Below are 23,203 nucleotides of genomic sequence, written 5' to 3'. Positions count from 1 at the left end.
TTTAGCTAATCTTTAAGAGCTCCAGGAATACTGATATATGTGGACTCAGATTGTTGGAGGCAATATGCTGACATTGTAATCTGCTTCAAAAAAACCTACAGATCAGTTTGACGTCTCCACTTGGAAAGGCCTCTGAAAGGATTGTCAAGCGGTGTGTTAATGAAGTATGCTACAATTAGTAAAATCCAGGATAGGTTTATCACAGTCAGATTATACTGTACTTCAATGAAGTTTTAGCATAGTGGATAAAAGGATGCAATAGATATAGCATTCGTGGACCTCAGCCAAGCCTTAAGACAGAGTGCTTCTTGATATTCTCCTCCATAAATGGGTAAAATATGGACTAAATTAGGGGTCTCAAATACACAACCCACATTTGGTCTGCTGAGATTTGGTGTTTGTTTTGTTTTTTGGATGATCCAAACAGGTCACTGACATTAACAAAAAAATTAACATCATTGAGAAAAGATGATTGCAGATGAAAACCATTGTCAAGATGAATGGCAAAATTATATTTGGGTTATAGAGATGAAAGAAGAAAGTGTGCAGCACAGTATGCAGCAATAACTGGCAAAATGCAAGACAAAACAGTTTAGCAACTCAAAGTAGCTCTTGCAAAACAACAAAACTTTTTTACAAATATCAACAAATCAAGCAAAGATTTTTAAGAGAAAATTTCATCATGAAATGATTACAAAATCATAAGGACCATTAGCTTAAGGTCAGTTTACAAAAGATTACTTTAAATGCAAGTGAAATGATTTGCCCCAATAAGGAATTTTTTCCCCCCAACAGGATTACTGACTTGAGTATGTGCACATTAAATCTCAAAGCATTTTCAATTGTACTTGTCTACTAGGGTAAGATCCCCTGCTTATTGTGTGGTATTTGTATGAGGAATTGCCCAAAACCTAAGCACAGCTGAAGAATTATTGGATTTACACATAAAAAGCACAATAACAAATGGTAATATAATCAGGAATTGAAAATATGCAACAACTGCAAAGCCTGCAGATTTGCAGTGGGGTATACTTTATATCAATGGCCATGGATGGTCCACCTGAAATGTGTTTTCAAACACATTGTGTTATAAAGAATACTCAGAGCAAATGTTTGTTGGCAAGAACAAACATTCTTCACAGCATGCAAGAGTAAAATAATTAAAAGATGCAGGAAGGAGACCATCGAGTAAGGAATAACATTAAAGCATGATATGGCTGAAGGATCAGACCTCCGTTATACTATCTGAAGGACTCTAAATAGGCTGAGGGTTGGAGTGCCTGAGTATTAAGACCAATATGCTCAAGTGGAACGGATAACAACACCCTGTATGAATGCAGAGAGACACGGAGCCCAGCCCATCTGGTATGTCACTTGCTATCAGAAACACGTTCTGACAATGACTTATTTCTGATCAGCAGCAAAGCCAAGAAGATGACCTCATTTCTGCAATCTAAAGGTAGATCTGGACACAGAAGAAAAAGAAGGTTCAAAGCAAAATTAAATAAACTTGGTATGTCAGGTACCTTCATAGCTGTGAAGGTGAAAGTATACAAATAGATTTTATTAGGATATTAATTTTGGAGTATTCAAGATGATTTAATCATAGGCAATTTAGTTATTTCCTAACCAACATGGTAGCAATATGGAGAGTTACTGTATAGTGAAAGTAGATGGCTAATGTGCTTAAGAGATTCTGGGCTCCAAGAGAAGCCAATGAAAAACAGAAATATTCTATACCTTACTGACTACACCTCAGACTATTGTATCAACTTTGGTTTTTTTCTGATGTGTCATTAAGCACCTGAATACATTAAACTTAAAGCTCACCCAGCTGTTGATCACCCAGATATATAACAGTGTCAACTCAAAGGTAAGCTCTCTTTATGGGCAAAACACCTTGCAGTTGGTAACTTGGCTAATTTTTCAGCCCAAAGTGGTTAGGAATGACAATCATATTGTTTGGAAGAAATATGTAGATGTAATTGATAACCCACATAAACAGTTTGACCAATGTTTTAAAGATTTTTAGATGTTTGAAACACAATTTAAACATTTTGTCAGTACATTTGCTGTGGAAGTTGGAGTGTTTTAGAAGAATTCCAGATGGAAATAGAGGAGCTTTTAGTATGAGACTATCCTGAAATAGAAATATGTTAATGTTCTTATTCTGGATTTTTACAAATTTCTTTCAACAGAAAGATTTCGGAGATTGGTCTCCACATTTTCTAAAATCATGGCAATGTTTGGCTCTAATTATGTAGGCAAAGTATTTTTCTTATCAATGAAGATTAACAAATCAGCTTTATGGTCAGGGCTCACTGATCTGCAAGCAATTTAGTGATAGGATACTTCACAATACTTCAGGACCAGTGTTGACATTCTGGTCTCTGCAGAGCACTATCAATGAAGTAGTCAGAATGAAGAAATTCAGTAATAACCACACATTATTTTCAGTACATTATGTAATATTACCCAATATTTTCCAAATAAGTATTTCAGTTTCAATTCAACTTCAATATGTGCTGCATTTTTGTAGATGTATGAATGCAACCACAGTTAGTATATATGTCTCCCATTTTCATTTGAGTTTGAAACCTTGACTAAATTATATATTACTGTTAGATGGATTCATGATTAGCTAAATGATTGTACCCCCAAAATGCTCATTAATGCCTCCATTTCAACTTGTAAGGAAGTATGAGGAATGCCACAAGATCCTAGTTTTATTGACACTGGCTATAACGATATTACTAATCCTATGTGCTATACCAGGGGTCCCCAAATTTGGCAAATTTAAGACTTGTGGACTTCAATTGAAGTCCACAAGTCTTAAAGTTACATAGCTGGCTGGAGAATTCTGGGAGTTGCAGTCCACAACTCTTAAAGTTGCCAAGTTTGGAGACCTCTGTACTCTACTATCCCTCCTTGCTTTCTTATGTGAATTAGGGATCTGTGTATCTCAGCCTCTTTTGCATATTTTCTGCTTGCAGTGGATTAAAATTTTTTTTTTCCCCCACATAGCTTTGGATAACTGATCTTGCCTATTTTCACCGAGGTTGTCTGCCTTACCCTCTACACAGACATTACCCATCTCCTATCTAAAGTACCTTTTTCAAATTGCTGAATATCTCTAATAAAAACATGTATCTTTTAACAAATTTTAATGGTTAATTATTTAAATGATGTGTTTTAATTTTGGTTTAATTGCATTAATTTTCATATACATTTTTATTGTTGCAAAACTGCTTTGAATGGTGAAATAAACAGAAGAATAGGGTGTAAATTCTACATTATGCTGCATATGGTACTTATTGTCCATATTCAGTGGACAAAAGCTCCACTGAATTCAACTGAAAACAATTTTAAGTAAAATAGGTTTACGGAGGGTTGTACTATTTATGCTGTTTGAATTAAATTTAAGCAAAGAAGGAATTGAATTTTTATATATTTATATTTTTAATCTAGGTTACTATTGCAGATATTACTAGAAAGTACTAGGGTACATCTTATGGCCCATTGTTGCCATAATCTCAAAATAGTAATAGCAATAGCACTTTGATTTTAAAAATTCATAAAATTGAATCTGATTCACTTGATGAATTTTTTCCCCAAAGTTTTTATTTTTTACAACAAACATATGAACAAAACATAAAAACATAAAGCCCTCTTTCAATTATATACATACAGTGTGTCAGTTGGTTACAATCTTTTGTGCTGTCCTTTTTTTACCATTACTCACAAGTTATATAAATTCTCACCTTATCGATCTAGCTTGTGCTTATATAGTATCAATTAAACATTCATTTGACTATTTTTCCATCATTTTATACGAGATACTCTAATTTTCATTATGATTTAATCTTATACATTCATCCAATGGTTATATATTTTATATTGTATTCTTTATCAGTCTATTAACTTTTATTGTAAGGCTTACTAATCTATTTCTTTACCATGTCTTTTTATCTAACCATTGATAAAATAAATCCCACATCATATAAAATTGTTTATCCTCTTGTTCTCTAATTTCAAATGCCAATTTATTCATTTCGGCACAGTCCATGATTTTCTTAATAATTTCCTCCTGCATAGGTATTTTTTTCATTTTTCCAATTCTTAGCAAATACAATTCTAGCCACTGTTAAGACATTTACAGTCAAATATTTCAATTCTTTACAATATATTTCTGGTATAATTCCCAATAAAAATATCTCAAGTTTAAAGTCTATGTGTTGTTTTGTCATTTTTTTCCAACCATGTGTGGATAACTTTTTGCATCCGAGCATGTCCACCACATGTGGTAATATGAACCAGGTATCTGATGACATTTCCAACATTTATCCGATTTATTCTTGAACATCCTCGCAATTCTCATTGGGGGTAAATGCCACCTGTAAAACATCTTATACAAATTTTCTTTATATGCAGTTGACATTGTCATTTTATAATTTTGAGACCACAGTTTTTGCCATTTCTCTAGATCAATCCCATATCCAAAATTCTTCCCCCAAGCAATCATAGTTTCTTTTACTTGTTCTTCCTTTAATTTAATCTCTAGCAAATGCCCATAAAGTTTTTTTATTACTTTTTCATCAGTACCTGTCAAAATTTTATCTAAATCAGTCAACTTATCATAGATACCTTCTGTTTTAACATCTTTATCAAATCTAGATTGTATTTGCAAATATGAAAACCAATTCATTTTTATACCTTGTTCATCCAACGCTTGCATAGATTTAAGTTCATCCTTTTCGTTCAATATCTCACCATATCTAACTATTTGTTCCTTTTTATATATTATTGGATAGGAAAAAGCTTCAATAGTAGATAACCATAGTGGAATTTTTTAATAATATTGCTTTTTTATCTTCTCCCAATTTAGAAACAATGCTTCTCGAATATAATGTCTTCTAAAATACCCCTGCATTTTAGTTCCCTTATACCAGAGGAAGGCATGCCACCCTAACAGCAGGTCATGTCCTTCTAAATTCAAAAGTCTAGTATTTCTTAATGTTATCCACTCCTTTACCCACATCAGATTTGTCACTTGGTAATATAATTCCCAATTGGGCAAAGCAAATCCTCCTCTTATTCTTGCATCTTGTAACAATTTAAGTTTTATTCTTGCTTTCTTCCCCTGCCAAATGTATTTTAGCACTATTTTGTTTAAATCTTCAAAAAATTCTTTCCCTAATCTGATTGGAATTGTCTGGAATAAGTATAAGATTCTGGGCAATACATTCATCTTCATTGTAGATATTCTCCCAATCAGTGATAATTTTAAGTTTTCCCATTTTATCAAATCTGTTGCAATCTCTTGTTTAAGTTTGAGATAATTATCCTCCTTAACTGTGCTACATCTTGATGTTAAATGTATCCCTAAATACTTAGCCTTGTTTGTGACCTGGATCCCCAAAATTTCCTCCAATTCTTTCTTTCGTCTTACTAACATGTTCTTTACTAAAATCTTTGTTTTATCTTTATTTATTTTCAAACCTGCTACTTTCTCATACTCTTCTATCTTTTCTATCAGTTTAGGTGCAGACTCCAATGGATCCTCTAATATAAATACCAGGTCATCTGCAAAAGCTTGTAATTTATACTCTTCTTTTTAAATTTTCATTCCTTTTATTTCTTTTTCTTCTCTAATGTTCCTATTCAGCACTTCCAGCTTTAACACAAACAATAGAGGAGACAGTGGACAGCCTTGTCTGGTCCCTTTTCTTATATCTATAAAGTCTGTTAACTCTCCATTTATCATAACCTTTGCAGTTTGTTTATGATATATCATTTCGATGGCTTGAGTAAATTTTTTACCGAAGCCCATTTGATCCAATTGTAACAGCATAAAATGCCAATTCACATTATCAAAGGCTTTTTGTGCATCTATAAACATCAGAGCCATTTGTTTTTCAGGATGTGCCTCATAATATTCCAGTGTATCTAAAATTATTCTCATATTATCTTTAATCTGTCTCTCTGGCAGAAATCCATTTTGATCAGGATGAATAAAATTGTTTAAGTTTCTTTTCAGTCTTTCTGCCAGAATTGAAGCAAAAATTTTATAATCTGAATTTAATAGTGATATAGGTCTGTAATTTTTAACTTGCTGTGGGTCTGTGTCCTCCTTCGGTACAAGTGTTATATATGCTTCTGAACATGTTTCTGACTGGTATTCTCTTCTTTGTCATATTCACTTGATGAATTTTTTGACTTATGAATCTAATAGGCAGGCTCCATTAGGTTTGTATGTCAAGGACTACCTGTACTGCTCCATAGTGCTTTACAACACTCTGAATGGTTTACAGAGTCAGCATATTGCCCCACAACAATCTGGGTCCTCATTTTACTGACCTCGGAATGATAGAAGGCCTGAGTCAACCTTGAGCCCTGTCAGGATCCAACTTCAGACTGTAGGCAGAGTTATCGTGAAATACAGATAGTCCTCAACTTGCAACCACAATTGAGCTAAGCAAGACATTTTTTAAGTGATCTTTGCCCCGTTTCATGACCTTTCTTGCCACAGTTGTTAAGTGAATTACTGCTGTTGTTAAGTTAGTAACAAAGTTGTTGAGTGAATATGGCTTCCCATTGAGTTTGCTTGTCAGAAGGTTGCAAAAGGTGATCATCTGACTCTGGGACACTGCAATAAATATGAACCAGTTGCCAGTTGTCCAAATTTTTGATCATGTGACCACAGAGATGCTAGTGGTAAGTGTGGAAAATGGTCATAAGGTACTTTTTCAGTGTCATCATAACTTTGAATGATCACTAAAGGAATTGTTGTAATCTGTATTTATACTATATTTTGATGACTGTACCACCAGGGCCCCTAGTGTTTTACAGAAGCCTCCTCCAAGCCACAGTCCTGGACTGTAGGAATTATAAAAATTTAAAAGTACCCCTACCTTCTTAAATTGGAACTACGGAAAACAATACTATGTGAAAAAATGTGTTTATTTAAAGGTATTTCAAAGTGAATAGAACACAACAGGTATAATATTAATAGAAAGAACTATTTAATTTGTCGCTCTGTTCCCACAGTGATTAAATAAATCATATGCAATATGTGAACTCAGCAATGTCTTTTTAATCAAGTTCCTCATCCTTCATGTTGGGAGACATCATAATTAAATATGTCCAAGGCAAATGATATAAAATTTGCCATAACGAGATGTTTCATACTGTCTCACAGCCTCCTTTTAACATTCTGGAAAAATCGGAAGAAATATCTTGCACAAATGCCTCCTGTAGCTTTTGCAAGTTCCAAAGGAAGTGGGGAAAGCTAGCAAAGCGAAGAAAGCCACTTGAAGTGAGAATCTTTTTTGAATCGATCACTGCAGCTTCTATTCCATAACTTAACTATGAACTTTGTCAAAAATAATTTATTGCTTTGAATCTCTTACAAAGTTTTGTTTTACCTTGATGATGGTGATTATTGCCAGATTTTTTTGATTACCTTAGAGTAGTGGATTTGGTGTTCACTTTGAGTTTCACACCTCATCCTATGCACATTGATTCATATGTTCCATTTAGTTCATTCAACCTCATTGACGGGTGTATTTAAAGGCTTTATGACTGGTTAAGTGTAGTGACTCACATGTCTCCATTCTACCTGACTGACAGGCTTATTCATGCCTATGGCAGGCATTCTTCTTAATCTAACCTGAAGTTGTCATAAACTTCCTGGGACCTTTTGCATACAAAATAGTGCTAGCACTTGAAGTCCTTCCTGAAGAATCTTTGGTTTGTGATTGATTAAATGCCAAGAATAAAGATCAATCAATTCTAGAATATTATTGTCTAATGAATTGGTTCTAATTCACAGGGGTTCTTTCTTATTTTTTTTCTTAGTTTTCCCAGCCTTCTCAGTATAGGATCATCATTATTTTCCATAAGTTCTTGCTGATTTGTAGCACCTCTTGCAACATAAAGGTTTTTTAAATATGCATATATTTTTGGAAGAGGCCATAAGAATGGGCATCTAGCACTTTAAATGGTGTGCAGAAAAGCAATTTGCATTAAGCCATGTGCTTAATAGACTCTGGCGTGCACACAATTCCTTCTGCAAATGGTAGCTATTACTGGAAGAATCATTAATATGCATGCTTGACCTGCAATTTTTACTCACACTGTTTATTATCACACTACTTCTTCCAGTTTTTGCAGTTATATTTTGCACTTACATGGTAAATTAGAATTTGGAAAGTATGTATACCTTGGGTGCATCCTGTTGTTTTCTCAGAATAAATGCATGAATATGTTTACTCAGTGTAACTTCTTTTTACTCACTGAAGAAATCCATGCTACAGATAACAGAAAGAACTCTAAGAGATAGACTTGTAACACTTTTGACTTCAGTCCTTAGTTGGGTAACATAAAATCTGTCTTGTTGGAACAGACTAATGTAGAACAGACATATGTCCTTATACTGATAATTGATAATATATTGGATATTACAATTCTTTATAGCATTATTCCCTATAATTTTCAATACTGTATCTAACTTGGTAAAAACTAGCAACCATTAGTAATAATTGCTATGTGCTTATTATTTTGCAAATTGCTTATTAAATCCTTTAGTTTTAGAGTTCTAAAACACTCAGGACACTCAACCCATAATTAGATGTTAAAAGGTGTAAAAACTAAATATATGGCTACAATACTGTGCACATTTGAGCAAATAATAGTTACATGACAATTAAAAAACTATAATCCTAGTAATTGATCTAAAGTTTATGTTGTTTGTTGACTGTTAAGACATCATTTTGAGTTTTGGCGGTCTCATTTAATGTTTGAGGGAAACCATGTTTAGAGGAGACAATATGAAATAATAAAATTTTGTTGCTTCTCAGTATTAGGGAGAATAACTTGTAGGGATGGAAAGCATTTATCTTAAACATACATCCTGAGAGTTATACTTTCTACCTCAAAATGACAGGAGACAATGCTTCTGATAAGAACACATTAACTTTGGGGCATTTGACAGTTCATTTTTTTCTAAGAGATTCTTCTGGGCCAGTTAGATAATTCTTCTTGAGGATTAGGCTGAACATCATTATGTTCTAATTTATGAAAGTGATTCAATTTCTTTCAAACTGTCCTCTGCTGCCAGTTGTGGTCCCTACTGAGATCCAAAACTCCTTCTATAATTGAAAAACTGCACAGTTGATAGAGGAGGACTAGACTCTGGCTGAGGTTTTGAAAACTAATTCTGATTGATGATTTTTTTTAAACCAACTCTAGATTCATTTCCCTTGATCATTCTCTCTAGAGTCCAGATCTATTGCAGTTCCAATATTTCAGAAAGGAACTAGAAACACTCACAACTAATTTCAGTCCAATTATCCTTCTAAGTATTGTCAGCTGGACCAACAGGCATCTTTGCTGGAAACTGAGTGACTAGTTGATCCAAGACAGTTTAGCTTCAGAAGCAAAGCAAATAATTTAAAATAGAGATGATCTAGTAGAAAAATATTCTTAATATTGAGAGATATTCAATGAGTTACTTGTATTAAAGATAGATTTTGAGTCAATTCACAAAGATAGGTTCTAGGCCAGTGAGAAAATTTTGGTGGTCTGTAGAGAAATGTCACCTCCAAAGCACCCTCCCAAAGCAATTAATCCAGGCTGCACGGGAACATAAGGCTGCGCTGCCCACATGGCCCATGGGAACACAATGCTTGCGTTGCTTGCATTGCGAACAACATGAGGTAGTGAGGGAAAGGGGGAAAGGACAGAGGGAGGGAACTTGCCCCACTCATCCCTCGTGCCTGGCCTGGTCACTGGGCTGCTTCTTTCCGCTTCTTTCTTCTGCTTTTGGCTGCAAGCAAGGAAAGCAGCAAAAGTCTTTCTTTCTCTCCCCCAAACTCTGCCAGAAATGAGTCTTTGGGACCCTGCAAGGCATTCTGCTCCAAGAAGTTGTGCCGGAGTGACAAGTCTCATAAAGACTCATTTCTGGAGGAGTTTGGGGGAGAGAAAGAAAGACTTCTGCTGCTTCTGCTGCTTTCCTTGCAGGAAGCCAAAAGTCTCTCTCTCTCTCTCTCTCTCTCTCCCCCTGAGAGAGGAACTGGAAACAGTATCCTGTGATTCCAAATAAAGAATGATCAATTGGTAGGAAAACAGGGTGGGGAATTTTCCTGCACACTTTTTTGTATACAGAAAGGTAGATAATTAAAGTTCCCACTGATAAGCATTATAGTAAAATGAAATTATATAATTAAAAATATTCTCAAATGAATTAACAAATATTTAAGGTAGTCAGTGCAATGAAATTGGGGGTGCTGTTTTTTTTTCTTAATAGAATAGAAGGAATACTCTTCCAGTTTTTTTGTTGTTGTGTTTGAGTAAAATGAATTTCCTTTTGTGTTCAGAATAGCTCTTCAAACATTAAGTGAACATGTGGAAATAGAATCACATCTATTGTCTATTTCCTTAAGCTTTCCATTTTCAATTGAAGATAAACATAGAGTTGCACGTTGATAGGATCTGTTAATATAACAGCAGCCTGCAAAAGCAGGGTTTTTATTCATTTTCAGTGATGTAGTTCCTATATCTTGTACTAAGCAAGTGGGGAAGGGTCTATTTCTGTGCTTTAATTTTTGTCGCTGTGCATTCCACAAAGTATATTTTTTCATTAAGAGAAATATTAATATGTACTAAACACTACCTAAACAGAAATAGTTATGTATTTAAAAATGTTCCTATAATAAATTGAGAGCAGCAGCATAAATGTGAAGAAAAGAGTCTGTTTAGTGAATTGTCTTTAATTTTAACAAGTGACTGATTTTCTAATGATTCATAACTAAACCAAATGAAAATTAATTTGAGGGCAATTGTGGAATATATGCCTCTCTAGGTGTATGCATGTGTGTGCGTGCACACACATACATACACACATACACAAACATTTATACTTGCATTGGAAAATTCTTGCTATAGCCTTACTGAACCAATAGCATCACTTCAGGGGCTTCAGGGGCTTTCCCATTCTGGATAGGGGTCTTAAGTGTCATGAATGAATTCTATTCTTTTTTTTTCCTGCTTTTTTCTGCATCTGTAGTTGATTTTTTAAAATATCAGAAATATTGAGAGTTTATTTAAGTATTTTTAAGCAATGTTACTAACGATTTAGATTAAAAAAAAGTTTTGCAAGCATTAATCTAGTAGGTATATTAGGAGGTGATTTGTTTAATTAGAACTCCAAGTTAATGAAAGAGAGAGATGCTTGGCAAGACATCAGCTGTAAGCATGTAAAATTATAACTGGCTCATTTACTTTTTTTTTTATCTTGCTGCCACCTACAGCCTTTAGATTGAGGCAATTTACAAACATTTCAATAAAACAGGCCACCATAAGTCTATTCTGTGCGAAATGACAATGATTCTGCTTGCATCATTTCTGCACATAAAATTATTTCACTATAAATGAAAACAATCTAGAGAGCAATAATAGAGACCAAGAAGAAAAAGGTTCAATTTTCTGCAGGATAAAATAGCTTAGTTCATAGCTCCAATCCAGAACTGAATGATATTACATATCGTGTCAAAACATTTGAAATGGCATCTTCAATGTGTTGAAGTTGTCAACCATCTACCATTAAGTTGATGCCATCAGGAGGATTATGGAAACCTGCCTTCTCTCCTCAGGGCAGAGAGGATGATAAAAGTTAATATTGCTTGAGATATGAGTAAGAGCAGTTACAATTAAATATGTGTGTTGTTACAAATTATTTCTCTCAAAGGGAAATTTTGAGAATCTTAAGCATATTATTTTCCATTCATGTACAATAATTGAGAAAGGAGTGAGATCACTAAAGTACCAGAAATAAATTCGTTCTTACAAAACTTTTTTTGCTTGATCCTCAAGGTACTGACATGAAGGCACTCTGCATTATCAAAGTACCATTTTCTTTCTTCACTGATGAATAGAGAAGTACAACTAACAAGCACACTTGAATGATATGTGTAAATCCATGTTATACTGAAATCCGCTGTACATAGGATGTCAGGTACTGTGTTAGCTGCCTGATTTACTCTAAAAGGTTAGGCAAACAAACTACCTTAAAAGAAAAAAAAGCACACACATCTTTATTTCAGTATGTGTTTATCCATGTAAGGAAAACCATCAAGAAAACATTCTTACGAACGGCAAAACTGTTCCAGAGATTGAAGATGAGGAAATTTATTAATTGCTATCAATATCAGCAAATAGGCATATTTCCTAGATATATGTATTTTCCATGCAAATTCAAACTCATGGAACTGTGTTTGATTGTTAGATTTGTTTGTTATTTTATTAAGAACCTGGGTGAAAATAGACATATTCCTTGAACAGTGAATCTTCCACTAACACTGTTAAAATGGTACGTTTTCAGTATCAACTGTTAGTTTCTCAAATATTCCCTGTGCTCAATTTAGAATTATTTCACTGTGGTGCATCAAATAGTTGGACTAGCTATCAAAATTAAACTTATTCCCTGTGCTGCTATTATAATAATGCCTGAGATTTTTATAAGATCATAATGAACAAAAATTCTAATTGCTGTGCTGTATCTTGATCAGGCTTCATTGTTTTAGTACAGAATTGCAGAGGGGACTATGTAGCAATGTAAAAACCCATAGAAACACCACTTGTTCCACATTATGGGGAATGATAAAGGAACTGTTTGGAAACATGCATAATGTATTTTGGGGGAAAGCCTTTTTTTTTGGAGGAACAAACTCATCTGAGAGTTGCTATAATATTGTTGCTCCTGCTGCATCCACACTTCTTGGGTCTTTCATACCAATTATGAAATTGTTTGTTCTTCTGGCTCCATGAACTATAGAGAGGACCTCAACTTTCTTTACATGTTCACCTCTGGTTGTAAAATAGCTGATATCTTCTTCTGGAAACTCACCTAATAAGGAAGGTTTGAAAAAGTTATTTTCATTAGAGCAATAATGCTCCATTTGAGTAAACTTGAAACATTTTGTTTTCTCAGGTACATAACGAAACAGTAACTTCTTCCCATTTTGCATCTAGTTTCTAGTGATTTCAGGAAAAAGTCCATCAAATTATATTGGCAAAAAGACAAAAGCAATTTATTTTTTCTTTGGAGATTTTTTTTTGTTACTTCCTACTCTAGCCTAAAGTGCTTGCAGTGATCTCATCTAAGTACTGGTCAAGTCTATCCCTGCTTAGCTTTTCAACCTCAGTCTTTTATGTAGTCTATTGTAAAAGAATATCCCTTATTTCTATACTTGCATGCTATAAAGTTTAATGGACTATGTCTAGCAGAGAAGGGCTGCAAAGTAGTTTTAGATACTTTGGAAAAAAATATTTATGTCAGCATATTAAAGGAAACCTAGTAGAAGTTCATACTTACTGTCAACTTCTAGAATATTTGATTGTAGCTGAGGGTGAAGCCGTCCAAGTGATAGACTCTCACTTAGATTTTTGTTATATGCCAAAACATTTATTAAAATCTGTCAGAAAGAAATGAAATCAATTATGAATGGATTATTCTTTAATTTTACCCTGAGTCTTGTCTACTGTTCAAAGACTGAGCAAGCAACAAGTTCCCACCAGAAAAACATGCTTTCAGTAGCCTGTGCATGGAAATCCTTGTAGAGGCACAAATCTGTTGTGGAATCTCTACACTTCACTGACCTGCCCTCCAATCGATGGGAATCACTGCCTGAACAAAGCAGTGTTCTCTACTCCCATAATGAAATTATTAATCCTGTGCCCAAAACTTACCTGCATAATGCTGCTTAAAGCCTTATCTCCACCACTGGCTCCCAAGCACAGGTAAGTTCCACACATCCCTTCTGATGGCCGAACAATAGTGGGTAGTAAGAAAGACAAAGGCCGTTTCCCAGGTTGAATAAAATTCCTCTGCAAGAAAAAGATGTTATCCCCTAAAACACTGCTAAAGATATCATTAGGAGCTTCCATTGCTCTTCAAGGTTCAGTTTCCTTATGTTTCCTTCAATTTCCTTTGTACAAATACCATTTTTAAGGACTAGATTAGAGTTTCTCAGTCTTGACACCTTAAGTGGCTAAACCATTTCTAGATAGACTCAGGAATTTTCTGTCCTGCTTTTGTTAAGTAACTTAACAAAAGTTAGCAGTAAAATCTTGATTCTTTTTTTAACTAACTTGTATGGCTGCTGTGAAGTAGATTCAAACTTGTCTAGTGCTCAGCTTCAATAATATAAAGACTCTGAATGAAAATTATCCTGGCTAAAAACTATCTTTATTTACATTCCATCAATATTTCTTATTAAATCAAGTTTATTTATTTAGAGGGTTCACTAATATAAATCCAACCCAATGATTCTTTAAAAATATAAGTAATGTAAAATTATAAACATAATAGAATGTTGCTAATGTTCTATTAATTAATTAAATTAATTATCGGGTATAAATATTTGAGCATACTAATATACTAATATTCCTGTTTTCATTTTTTGTCCTGGAATAATTTTATAATTTATTACCAAGTTGGAAGAGGAATGGTCCTCTGTTTCATTCATCCAAGAAAAATCCAACATCTGGCTGTTTAGAAGGATTCCTGAAGAAGTCATTATTCCACTTCCAAATGGTCGATTCAAGGAACTGAAATAAAACAGAAAGATGGTTGGGCTAGAATTCAAGTCTTCCAAATCAATTAACTGTCCAGTATTGTACAACTGTATAAATCATTTTAGCCTGTCCAGAATAAAGAGTTCTTACAGATCACACCCAAGTTCAATCTTTAATATATTATGTAGCTTGATCCATTTATGGTACCACTTTCCATACATTTCAAGAAGTAATACTTTGTCTGAATCACACAACAATCAATTACCCAGGAATTATCTGTATTCTAATATTATGAGAAAGGGATAATAATAATCTGCTCCCTCTCAATTTTCTTTACACAATGCATTCTCTCACAAGTCTGTTTTAAGCTTTTTTTCTCATTTTAACCAAAAGTTCCTCTTCTCTGCATTATTTTTAGACTTTTCAGATTTTGCAAACTAATTACAAAATCAGATCAGTACAACATTTCTAAGTAATGATAGTAGTGCATTTAAAGTGCATGAAATATTTTTGTTCTATTTTTTTCAGTATGTTATCCCAATCTACTACTGCTATAATATCTGTTTTAAATGAAAAAAAAATACAGTTCTGTCTTAACTGGTGGCAGTTGGATGACCTTACCTATGCTTAGAAGCTAAAGCAGGGGTGGTTTGGGGTTAATATTTGAATACAAGACTTCCAGAGAACAATAGAGCTATTGCCTAGACTCGGAAGACAGAAAACCACATCTTGTTTTTCTTATTTTCCCCAAAAGACTATATGATGTGCATTTGCAGAGATCTAATGCTGAGCTTTAAAGTTAAACAGAACAGCACAGGAACTTTCCCCATCACAGATTGATATGAGCAGATTATCATTGTGGCAATTTTATTTTTAATCCATAAAATAGAGGAACCCTTTCTCACAGATGCCAGATATTGTCACTACCATCATCACAATCCAAGATCCTTTTCATAGCTGGAGGTTAATTGTTCAGAAATTAGGAATCCTTTTACCTTACAACAGCAACAATGTAATCATCAGGTCCCATGACAAGGACTTGGCTAGCTGAAGGGCCACTTTCAATAGAGAAATGTGGGATGTGAAGATCAGAGGGAAAAACCTGGGAATCAATCTGCTGATGCAGGAAATTGGCTTTAGATTTACTGCAAGGAGAAGAAAAATCAGGAAGGAATTATTATTTGTCTTGATCTTTGCTCACCAAATATATAGATATTTGATCAAACAAAGGACAGGATACTTTTAAAAAATGAAATTACAAATAAATAAAATATAGAAACTGTCGTATATCTCATACGAACAAAGGACGCGAGTCGGTGACTTGGTTCAGCTCATTTATTAGGATAAGACACAAGTGGGGAGAGTGGGGAAGAAGCGCGGCTTAGCACTTTTCTGCTGAGTGCTGCGGCCAATCGGGTCGTTTTGAATCGCCCGCGATCGGCTCAGCCAATCGCGGTCGATTCCGAACGACCAATCAGTGCCGCGCACTCAGCCAATCCGGTGGCCATGGCGCTTTAGCCAATCCGGCTGCCGGATTTCGAGTATTCAAATGTCTGTACAGAACACCCTCCTCTTGGTTTGGTCCTACGTGACGTAGTCCCATAAGTAGGCGGGCTCCATATTTTCCGACTTGACTTGCGCTGGTCAGTTGTCTCCTGGCTGTCGGCCGGTTCGGGTGGGACTCCTGTCGCTCTCCGCCTCGTTGATGGAACCGCCTGGAAGGGTGAGTCAGGCCCTTCGCCGCGGCCCCTCCTGGTCTCCCAGGTTGGTCGAGCTGCTGGCTTCGCTGCTCCTGCTCGGCTTTTCCGGGCTGGTTGAGCTGGCTTGGCTGCTCCCGCCGGGCTTCCGGGGTCGGTTGAGCTGGCTCGGCTGCTCCTTCCAGGTGAGGCTTCGAGTGGGTCGCTCTCCGGTTCTTCAGGTGGTGAGTACTGCTGGTTTCTTTTTGGGTGGGTTTGTTCTTTTTGTTCTTTGGGGCTTCCTCCCTCTTGGTTGGTGTTTTGCCGGTTCCTTTCAGTGTCTGGTATTTGCGTGTCGGTTGTATTTCCCATGCGGTGGTTCTTGCTCTCAATTGGTCGATGTGGCGTTTCCACGCCGGTCCGTCGGTAGTTTGAAGGTGGTACAGTGTGGGCCTGTTGCTTGGGTGATCGTTGCCAGTATCCAGAGGGGGTCCCCGTAAGTTTTTTGCGTAGACCCTGTCTCCGGTGCGAATGTTCTGCGTTTGCTGGTGGAGTCAGGGGTCTTTCCGGTTGTATGTGGGGTGCAAACGGTCGAGCGGTGATCGCAATTTTCTCCCATTAGTAGCTCCGCTGGGCTCTTGTTCGTCATAGTGCTCGGGGTTATGTGCTGAATTAGTAGCATCTGGTTTATTTTGTCTTGTATGTCCCCGGTTTCGATCTTTTGGATGGTCTTTTTGTGAATTGACCATTTTCTCCGCCCTTCCGCTCGCTGCCGGGTGCACCGGTGCCGTTAACGCGTGTCGGATCCCTCGCTCTGCCAAGAATTTCTCGAAGGTTAGCGCGGTGAACTGGGGGCCGTTGTCTGACACGATGACATCGGGAAGGCCATGGGTTGCGAAGAGCTTGCTGAGTTCTCTGATGACGGCGTCTGTGGTAGTTGTCTTCATGTTGCTTACCTCCAGCCAGTTGGAGTAAGCGCTCACGGTTACCAGGAAGGTGTGTCCTCTGGTTGGTCCCGCGAAATCTACGTGATTCGGGACCATGGCCCCCGAGGGGTTTCCCATTCCAGGATCGGGCGGCGGGGGGTTTGGTCTTGATTCCTGGCACTGCTTGCAGGAGGCCACCCAGGCTTCGATCTCCTTGTCCATCCCTGGCCACCAGGCGTGACTTCTGGCCAGGGCTCTTGTCCTAACGATGCCGGGGTTCCCTTCATGCAGCATGCTAAGGACTTCTTTTGCAATTTTTCTGGGACTATGACTCTGTCCCCCCACAGTAGACAGCCTTTCTGCGTTGATAGCTCTGTTTGTCGGTTCCGGTAAGCTTTGAACTCGTTGTCCACGCCCTTTCTCCGCCACCCTTTTCCCACCCATCTTAGGACCTGTGCCAGACGTTTGTCTTTATTGGTTGCTAGGGCAATGTCTGACGCGGTCAGGGTAGGTTGGTAAGGTCTCGATGCTCAGGGTGGATCTGGTGGGTGCTGGGTCAGCGCCCAGGGTGGGCAATGGTGTGCGGCTGAGGGCATCCGCGGCATGGGATTGACTTACCGGGCGGTGGATTAGCCGGTAATTGTAGGCGGCGAGGAATTCGACCACCTTGTCATCCTTGGGGAGAGGATGATTGGGGTGGCCCGGCTCCCGCCAGTATTCCCAGCAGCGGTTTGTGGTCCGTGATTATGGAGAAGGTCCTGCCGTAAAGGTATTCGTGGGAATTTCTTTACGGCTGCGACGATTGCTAGAGCCTCTTTGTCCAATTGGCTGTAGTTTCTTTCGGGTTTTGAAAGTGTCCTTGAGAAAAAGGCGATGGGTGCTTCTTTCCGGTCGGCGAGGGTGTGGCTGAGGACGGCTCCTACGCCGAAGGGTGATGCGTCGCACGTTACCATGATGGGGAGTGTCTCGCTGTACTGGATGAGGACAGCGTCCGATGTGAGAAGGTCCTTGGTTTTGTTGAAAGCGCCCTTCTCGTCTCCCCCACGCCCAGGTGGCTGCCTTGTCGAGCAGCCTATGCAACGGTTCCGCCACGGTCGCCTTTTGGGGCAGGAAAACATTGTAGAAATTAATCAACCCCAGGAATGCTTGTAACTCAGTTTTGTTTCTGGGTTTCGGGCTTCTTTGATGGCTTTTATTTTGCCCTCGGTGGGTGGATTCCGTGCTGATCTAGTAGGTACCCCAGGAATTCACCGTGCTGCGTGCGCAGCAGTTGGCATTTCTCCCTCTTAACTTTTAGTCCTGCACTTTGGAATCTTTGCAGTACTTCCTTTAGGCGGCCCTCCAATTGTTTCTGGTCGGCCGCGGCTACCAACACCGTCAAAATAGGGTACTACCCTTTTATGCCCGGAGGAGCCTCTCCATTAGGCTTTGAAATACCCCGGGCTACGCTGACTCCAATTGGAGCCTCTTGCAGCGGAATGCCCTCGGTGTGTGACTATAGTCTGCGCTTCTGCGGTTTCCTCGCCGACCGGCAGTTGCTGATAGGCTTGGGCCAGGTCGAGTTTGGCGAAACCCTGCCCCCCAGTGAGTGTAGAAGGTGTTGCACTACTGGGATGGGGTAGGCGCTTTGTTGTAGCGCACGGTTCAGGGTGGCCTTATAGTCCCCGCAGATTCTCACCGACCCGTCTGGCTTTATCGGGTGACTATAGGGGTCTCCCATCGGGCATGGTCCGTTGGCTCGAGGATCTCCCTGCTCGATGAGCTTATTTAATTGCTCATCGATTTTGGGGCGGAGGGCAAAAGGCACTCGCCGGGGTTTGAGGCGGATAGGGGCAATGGTGGGGTCAAGGCTGAATGATATTGGGGGCCCCGGCACTTGCCTAGGTTTCCGTCGAAGACCTCTTTGGAACTTGCGCACGAGCTGCTCCTCCCAGTCTGCCTCGGCGACGTGGTTGGTGCCGGTCACTTAGTCCCAACGGCGCGAACCATTGAAGTCCCAGGAGGCTGGGGCTGTCTCGCCGACGATGGTTAGGGTAGTATTTCGGTGCGCCCTTTAAATGTGACCTTGAAGTGCCGTCCCTACCACGGGATGCGATTCCCCTGGTAGTCTTTGAGGATGAGTTTCTGGCTCTCCAGCTCGTGCCGCTTCATGGAGGGTACTAGCCGCTTAATTTCCCGCCACTCGACCATGGATAGGTAAGATCCGGAGTCGACTTCCATTTTGCAGGGCGGTCTTCGATGGCGACCTCCATGTGGACCTTCCGGCCATCCCAGTTGGAGGAATGGCCAACGATGACCGTCTGGTCGCTTCCTCGCACTGGCGGTTTTCGCTGAAACGGCGGCTCCTCGCTTCCCGCCCAACGGCTCTCGCTATCCCGGTCGCGGTTCCTTGGGGGTGTTGTCGCGCCTGGCGTTGTCGCGTCTCCGCCGGCTGCCGCTCTCGGTGGCGGGGCTGTGGTTTCGCTTTGAAATGGCAGACCTTGGCGATGTGGCCCCGCTTGTCGCAATGCCGGCATATTGCATCAAAGAACCGGCATTCCGACCGCTGGTGTTCGCCGCCGCAGCCGGCGCACTGGAACTTTGATTTTCGGTCCGTTACTCGCGCCAGTCGCGTCCCGTCTGCAGCCGGTGGATGTCCTCTCGTCATCTTCTGAGTCGGAGGGGGATTCGAGATCGCCGTGATGTGTGGAGGCGGCTGCTCGGCGGTCGAATCCGACTGGTTCTCGGGGTCGCGGTCGCCGGTCATGGCGGGTCGCCCGCGGTGCCGGCTTGCCGCAATTGGGCCGCTGATTTCCGGGTCGCCTGCTGCGGTGGCTTCGGCAAGGGCGCCGGCGAGGGAAATGTCGCCTTTGCCATGATCCGCCTGCAGGACGGGGTCCCGGAGGCCGAGGACGACACGGGTCCCGCAGGGCTTCATCGAGATCGGTGAACCGCACAGGCCCCCGAGGTCTCTGAGGTCGGCCACAAAGTTGCTGACGCCTCCCCTTGCTTCTGATCGCGGCGGTAGAATTCGTGCCGGCGGATGAGGGTGGGCACGGCGGGTGCGTAGTGGCTCCTCAGCAGCGGTTCGAGATCAGCCCAGTCCATGGCCTTTACGCCGAGCGGCTTGGCGAGGGCTTTTGCCATTTTAAACACTGCGGCCCGCAGTGTGTGAGGAAAACGGCCCTTTTCCTCTGCCCGTTCGCGCCCTTGAGGTTGCTACTCTCCAGGAACATGAGGAATCGGTCTATGTACGATTCCCAGTCCTCCGTAGCTTGGTTGAAGGGAGCGGTGGCACGTTGCCGCTGGCCATGCTGCCGGTTGCGGTTCCGTGGGCCACGGCGGTGTGGGACTTGTTTAAGATCCCACCTCGTCGCCAGTGTCGTATATCTCATACGAACAAAGGACACGAGTCGGTGACTTGGTTCAGCTCATTTATTAGGATAAGACACAAGTGGGGAGAGTGGGAAGAAGCGCGGCTTGTAAGCACTTTCTGCTGAGTGCTGCGGAACGGAACGTTTTGAATCGCCCGCGATCGGCTCAGCCAATCGCGGTCGATTCCGAACGACCAATCAGTGCCGCGCACTCAGCCAATCCGGTGGCTGTGCGCTTTAGCCAATCCGGGCTGCCGGATTTCGAGTATTCAAATGTCTGTACAGAACAGAAACAATAATAGCATTCAAAATGCTTCTCAGTAGCCAACTTTACATTTTACAGTAGCCATCTTTGAAAGCCTACATTTGGGTACCAGAGGTATCGCCTTTTTCCAAGAGTCTCTACCCATTCATTGTTGAATGCAGAAGGGCTAGGTTACTTAAGAAATATTTGTGGTAAAACAGGAAAAAAAAAGTCTTTAATGAATGTGAACTGAATATAAAAATAAATGATCAGAAATAAGGTGATGAAGTGAGGTGGTTTGATATTACATAGAGAAAATGATTAAGGACTGAGTCATAAAACAAAACTATAAGAGTGAATGGTTTAGAGCAGGGGTGTCAAACTCAATTTCATTGAAGGCTGCATCAGAGTTGCATTTGACCTTGGGAGGCTGGGGTGGCCAATTCGATGTCACTCATGACAGGGAGGGTGCCTGTAGTGGCCTGGGCGAGCTCCCAAGCTCCCTTTTCGATCGCGATAGCCTCCTGCAGCCCTCTGCTAGTGAAAACAGACCTTGGGGGATGCGTGCAACCCCCCTGAGCTCCATTTTCACTGGCAGAGGACTGCAGGAGGCCGTCGCGGACAAAAACAGTGTCTTTTTTTTTTTACATTTTATTGAGAATAAAAACAGTGTTTTGGAGGGCCACACATAGCCCTCCCAAGCTCTGTTTTCGCTGCCAGAGGCATCGTGGGCCAGTCCTTTGCTGTTTTCAGGGCAGCCCCACCGGCCAGATCTAAACACTGGGCCAGATCTTGAGTTTAACAGTCCTGGTTTAGAGCAATAAGAAAGCTAAGAAACATTTTGTTGGATGGAGCACAAAGGGTCCTTGAAAAGAGATGTAAGAAGTTTAAAACCCCAAAACAACATGGGAACCAATAGATAGACATGGTGGAAAAAAGAATAGTTTGCAAGGATAACAAGATTGGGGAGATATAATGAATTGTGGCAGCTGAGACTTGTGTTAGTAATATTTCTTTTGTTTCATCTCTTTCCTTAGTTCATTTGACTTAGTTTTTCTTATTCTTTTTCTTCATTTAGCATGATGACAAAAATAATATCAGTATAAAGAATGATAATCAGAAATTGAAACTCACCTCATCATATCTTCCACGCTGTCGGAAATGGATGCATCGTAGAAAGGATCTCCCAAACTGCTAGCTAATGCCAACACAACTTTTAAGGTCTACATAGAATAGAAAGGAAAAAATAAACAGAACATGAAGTTGGTTTTGAAATCTCTCTCCAGAGAGAGACAGCCAGGATATTTATGCTGCCTGAAGAAGACAATGGTTTCTCTCATTCCCTCTACAATAGCCAAAGGAGTGGCTTCTATTATCGGAGAAAGCTGTATTACTCTTCTTAATAACTTGTCTTACAAGTGTTTGAAATAGCAGAGCAGGGCTGGAAATTCAATTTATGTGGTAGGTCTCTGCTCCTCAGGTAGCCTATTGTCCTTCAATATAATGGAAGCTGCATTCCTACTGTCACTGTTAAAAGAAAACTCAGCCACTATAGGTGAAATGTGAGAGAGGCCTTCCCTCAGATTACAACACTCAGGCAAGACCTGCAATTTTTATTTTCATAATTAAAACATTTTGGTTCTTTGTTCAAAATTAATGCTGGGCACACAATATAATTAACTTGTATTATGGGATGGGAAAGAAGTTCTAAACCCCTGTCCTTTTCACTGTTTCTACTTTGACATATCTTTTTAACATTCTATATGTGTCTGTGCTCACTCACATATGTACGCACACATGCATGTGTGCACCTTCTACCCATTATTGACCCCTCCTAGTGATTGCCTGGACTAATCTCTGCAATTTTCTTTTGAGAAATTTGAGAAGTACTTTGCAATTGCTTGCCATTGTCTCCTTCTATGGGCCTAAGGTGTGACTAGAACTCGTAGCCTCCTGATTTGTAGCCTGATGCCTTAACCACTACACTGTGCTGGCTCTCTTAACAATATTAATACCTGCTGTTTGTATCTTTAAAAAAAACACTTTGGAAGCAAATAACATTTAACCTTCTGTTCCGACTCCAGATTGTGATCAATATTTATTGAAGTCTTGAAGGGGAGGAATTGATAGATGATTCAATTTCAGGTCCAGTTTCATACTTAACACCTAACTTACTTGATTATAGCAGAAATATACAAATCATTACATTTTCTAAAATGTATTTATTCCTAGCATTTCTAGAAGTCAAGGAATACAATTGTTGACAACTGTGTTTGTCTGTTTCAATAACCACAGGAAATGGTTAAGACCCACATGTCCCATCTATTGTGAAGTAAGCATGCATGGTTTAAGAATACATGTTGCATTAGCTTTAAAAGCATGCCATATTATGAACATTATTAGGTATGCTGAAAACAGTAATACTTCTTT

The 23,203-nt window shown here is 39.6% G+C and overlaps 1 protein-coding gene across 1 annotated transcript in view; it reads right to left on the bottom strand.

Moving 5' to 3' along the window:
* Window positions 1-12,091: 12,091 nt before the first annotated feature.
* GGT7 (gamma-glutamyltransferase 7) overlaps window positions 12,092-23,203 on the bottom strand; it is a 41,916-nt gene continuing 30,804 nt past the window's right edge. Inside the window, exons 10-15 of the mRNA XM_026697623.2 lie at window positions 21,908-21,996; window positions 15,570-15,719; window positions 14,490-14,607; window positions 13,747-13,884; window positions 13,373-13,472; window positions 12,092-12,904 (exon numbers count right to left, since the gene is read on the bottom strand). Of these exons, the coding sequence (XP_026553408.2) occupies window positions 12,741-12,904; window positions 13,373-13,472; window positions 13,747-13,884; window positions 14,490-14,607; window positions 15,570-15,719; window positions 21,908-21,996 (759 nt within the window). The 3' untranslated portion in view covers window positions 12,092-12,740. The remainder of the gene's footprint in view (window positions 12,905-13,372; window positions 13,473-13,746; window positions 13,885-14,489; window positions 14,608-15,569; window positions 15,720-21,907; window positions 21,997-23,203) is intronic.

The sequence above is a fragment of the Pseudonaja textilis genome, chromosome 3 (genome assembly GCF_049901715.1).
Source record: "Pseudonaja textilis isolate UNSWEBS1 chromosome 3, rPseTex1.2, whole genome shotgun sequence".
Classification (NCBI taxonomy): domain Eukaryota; kingdom Metazoa; phylum Chordata; class Lepidosauria; order Squamata; family Elapidae; genus Pseudonaja; species Pseudonaja textilis.
This window is presented reverse-complemented; position numbering and strand designations above follow the sequence as displayed.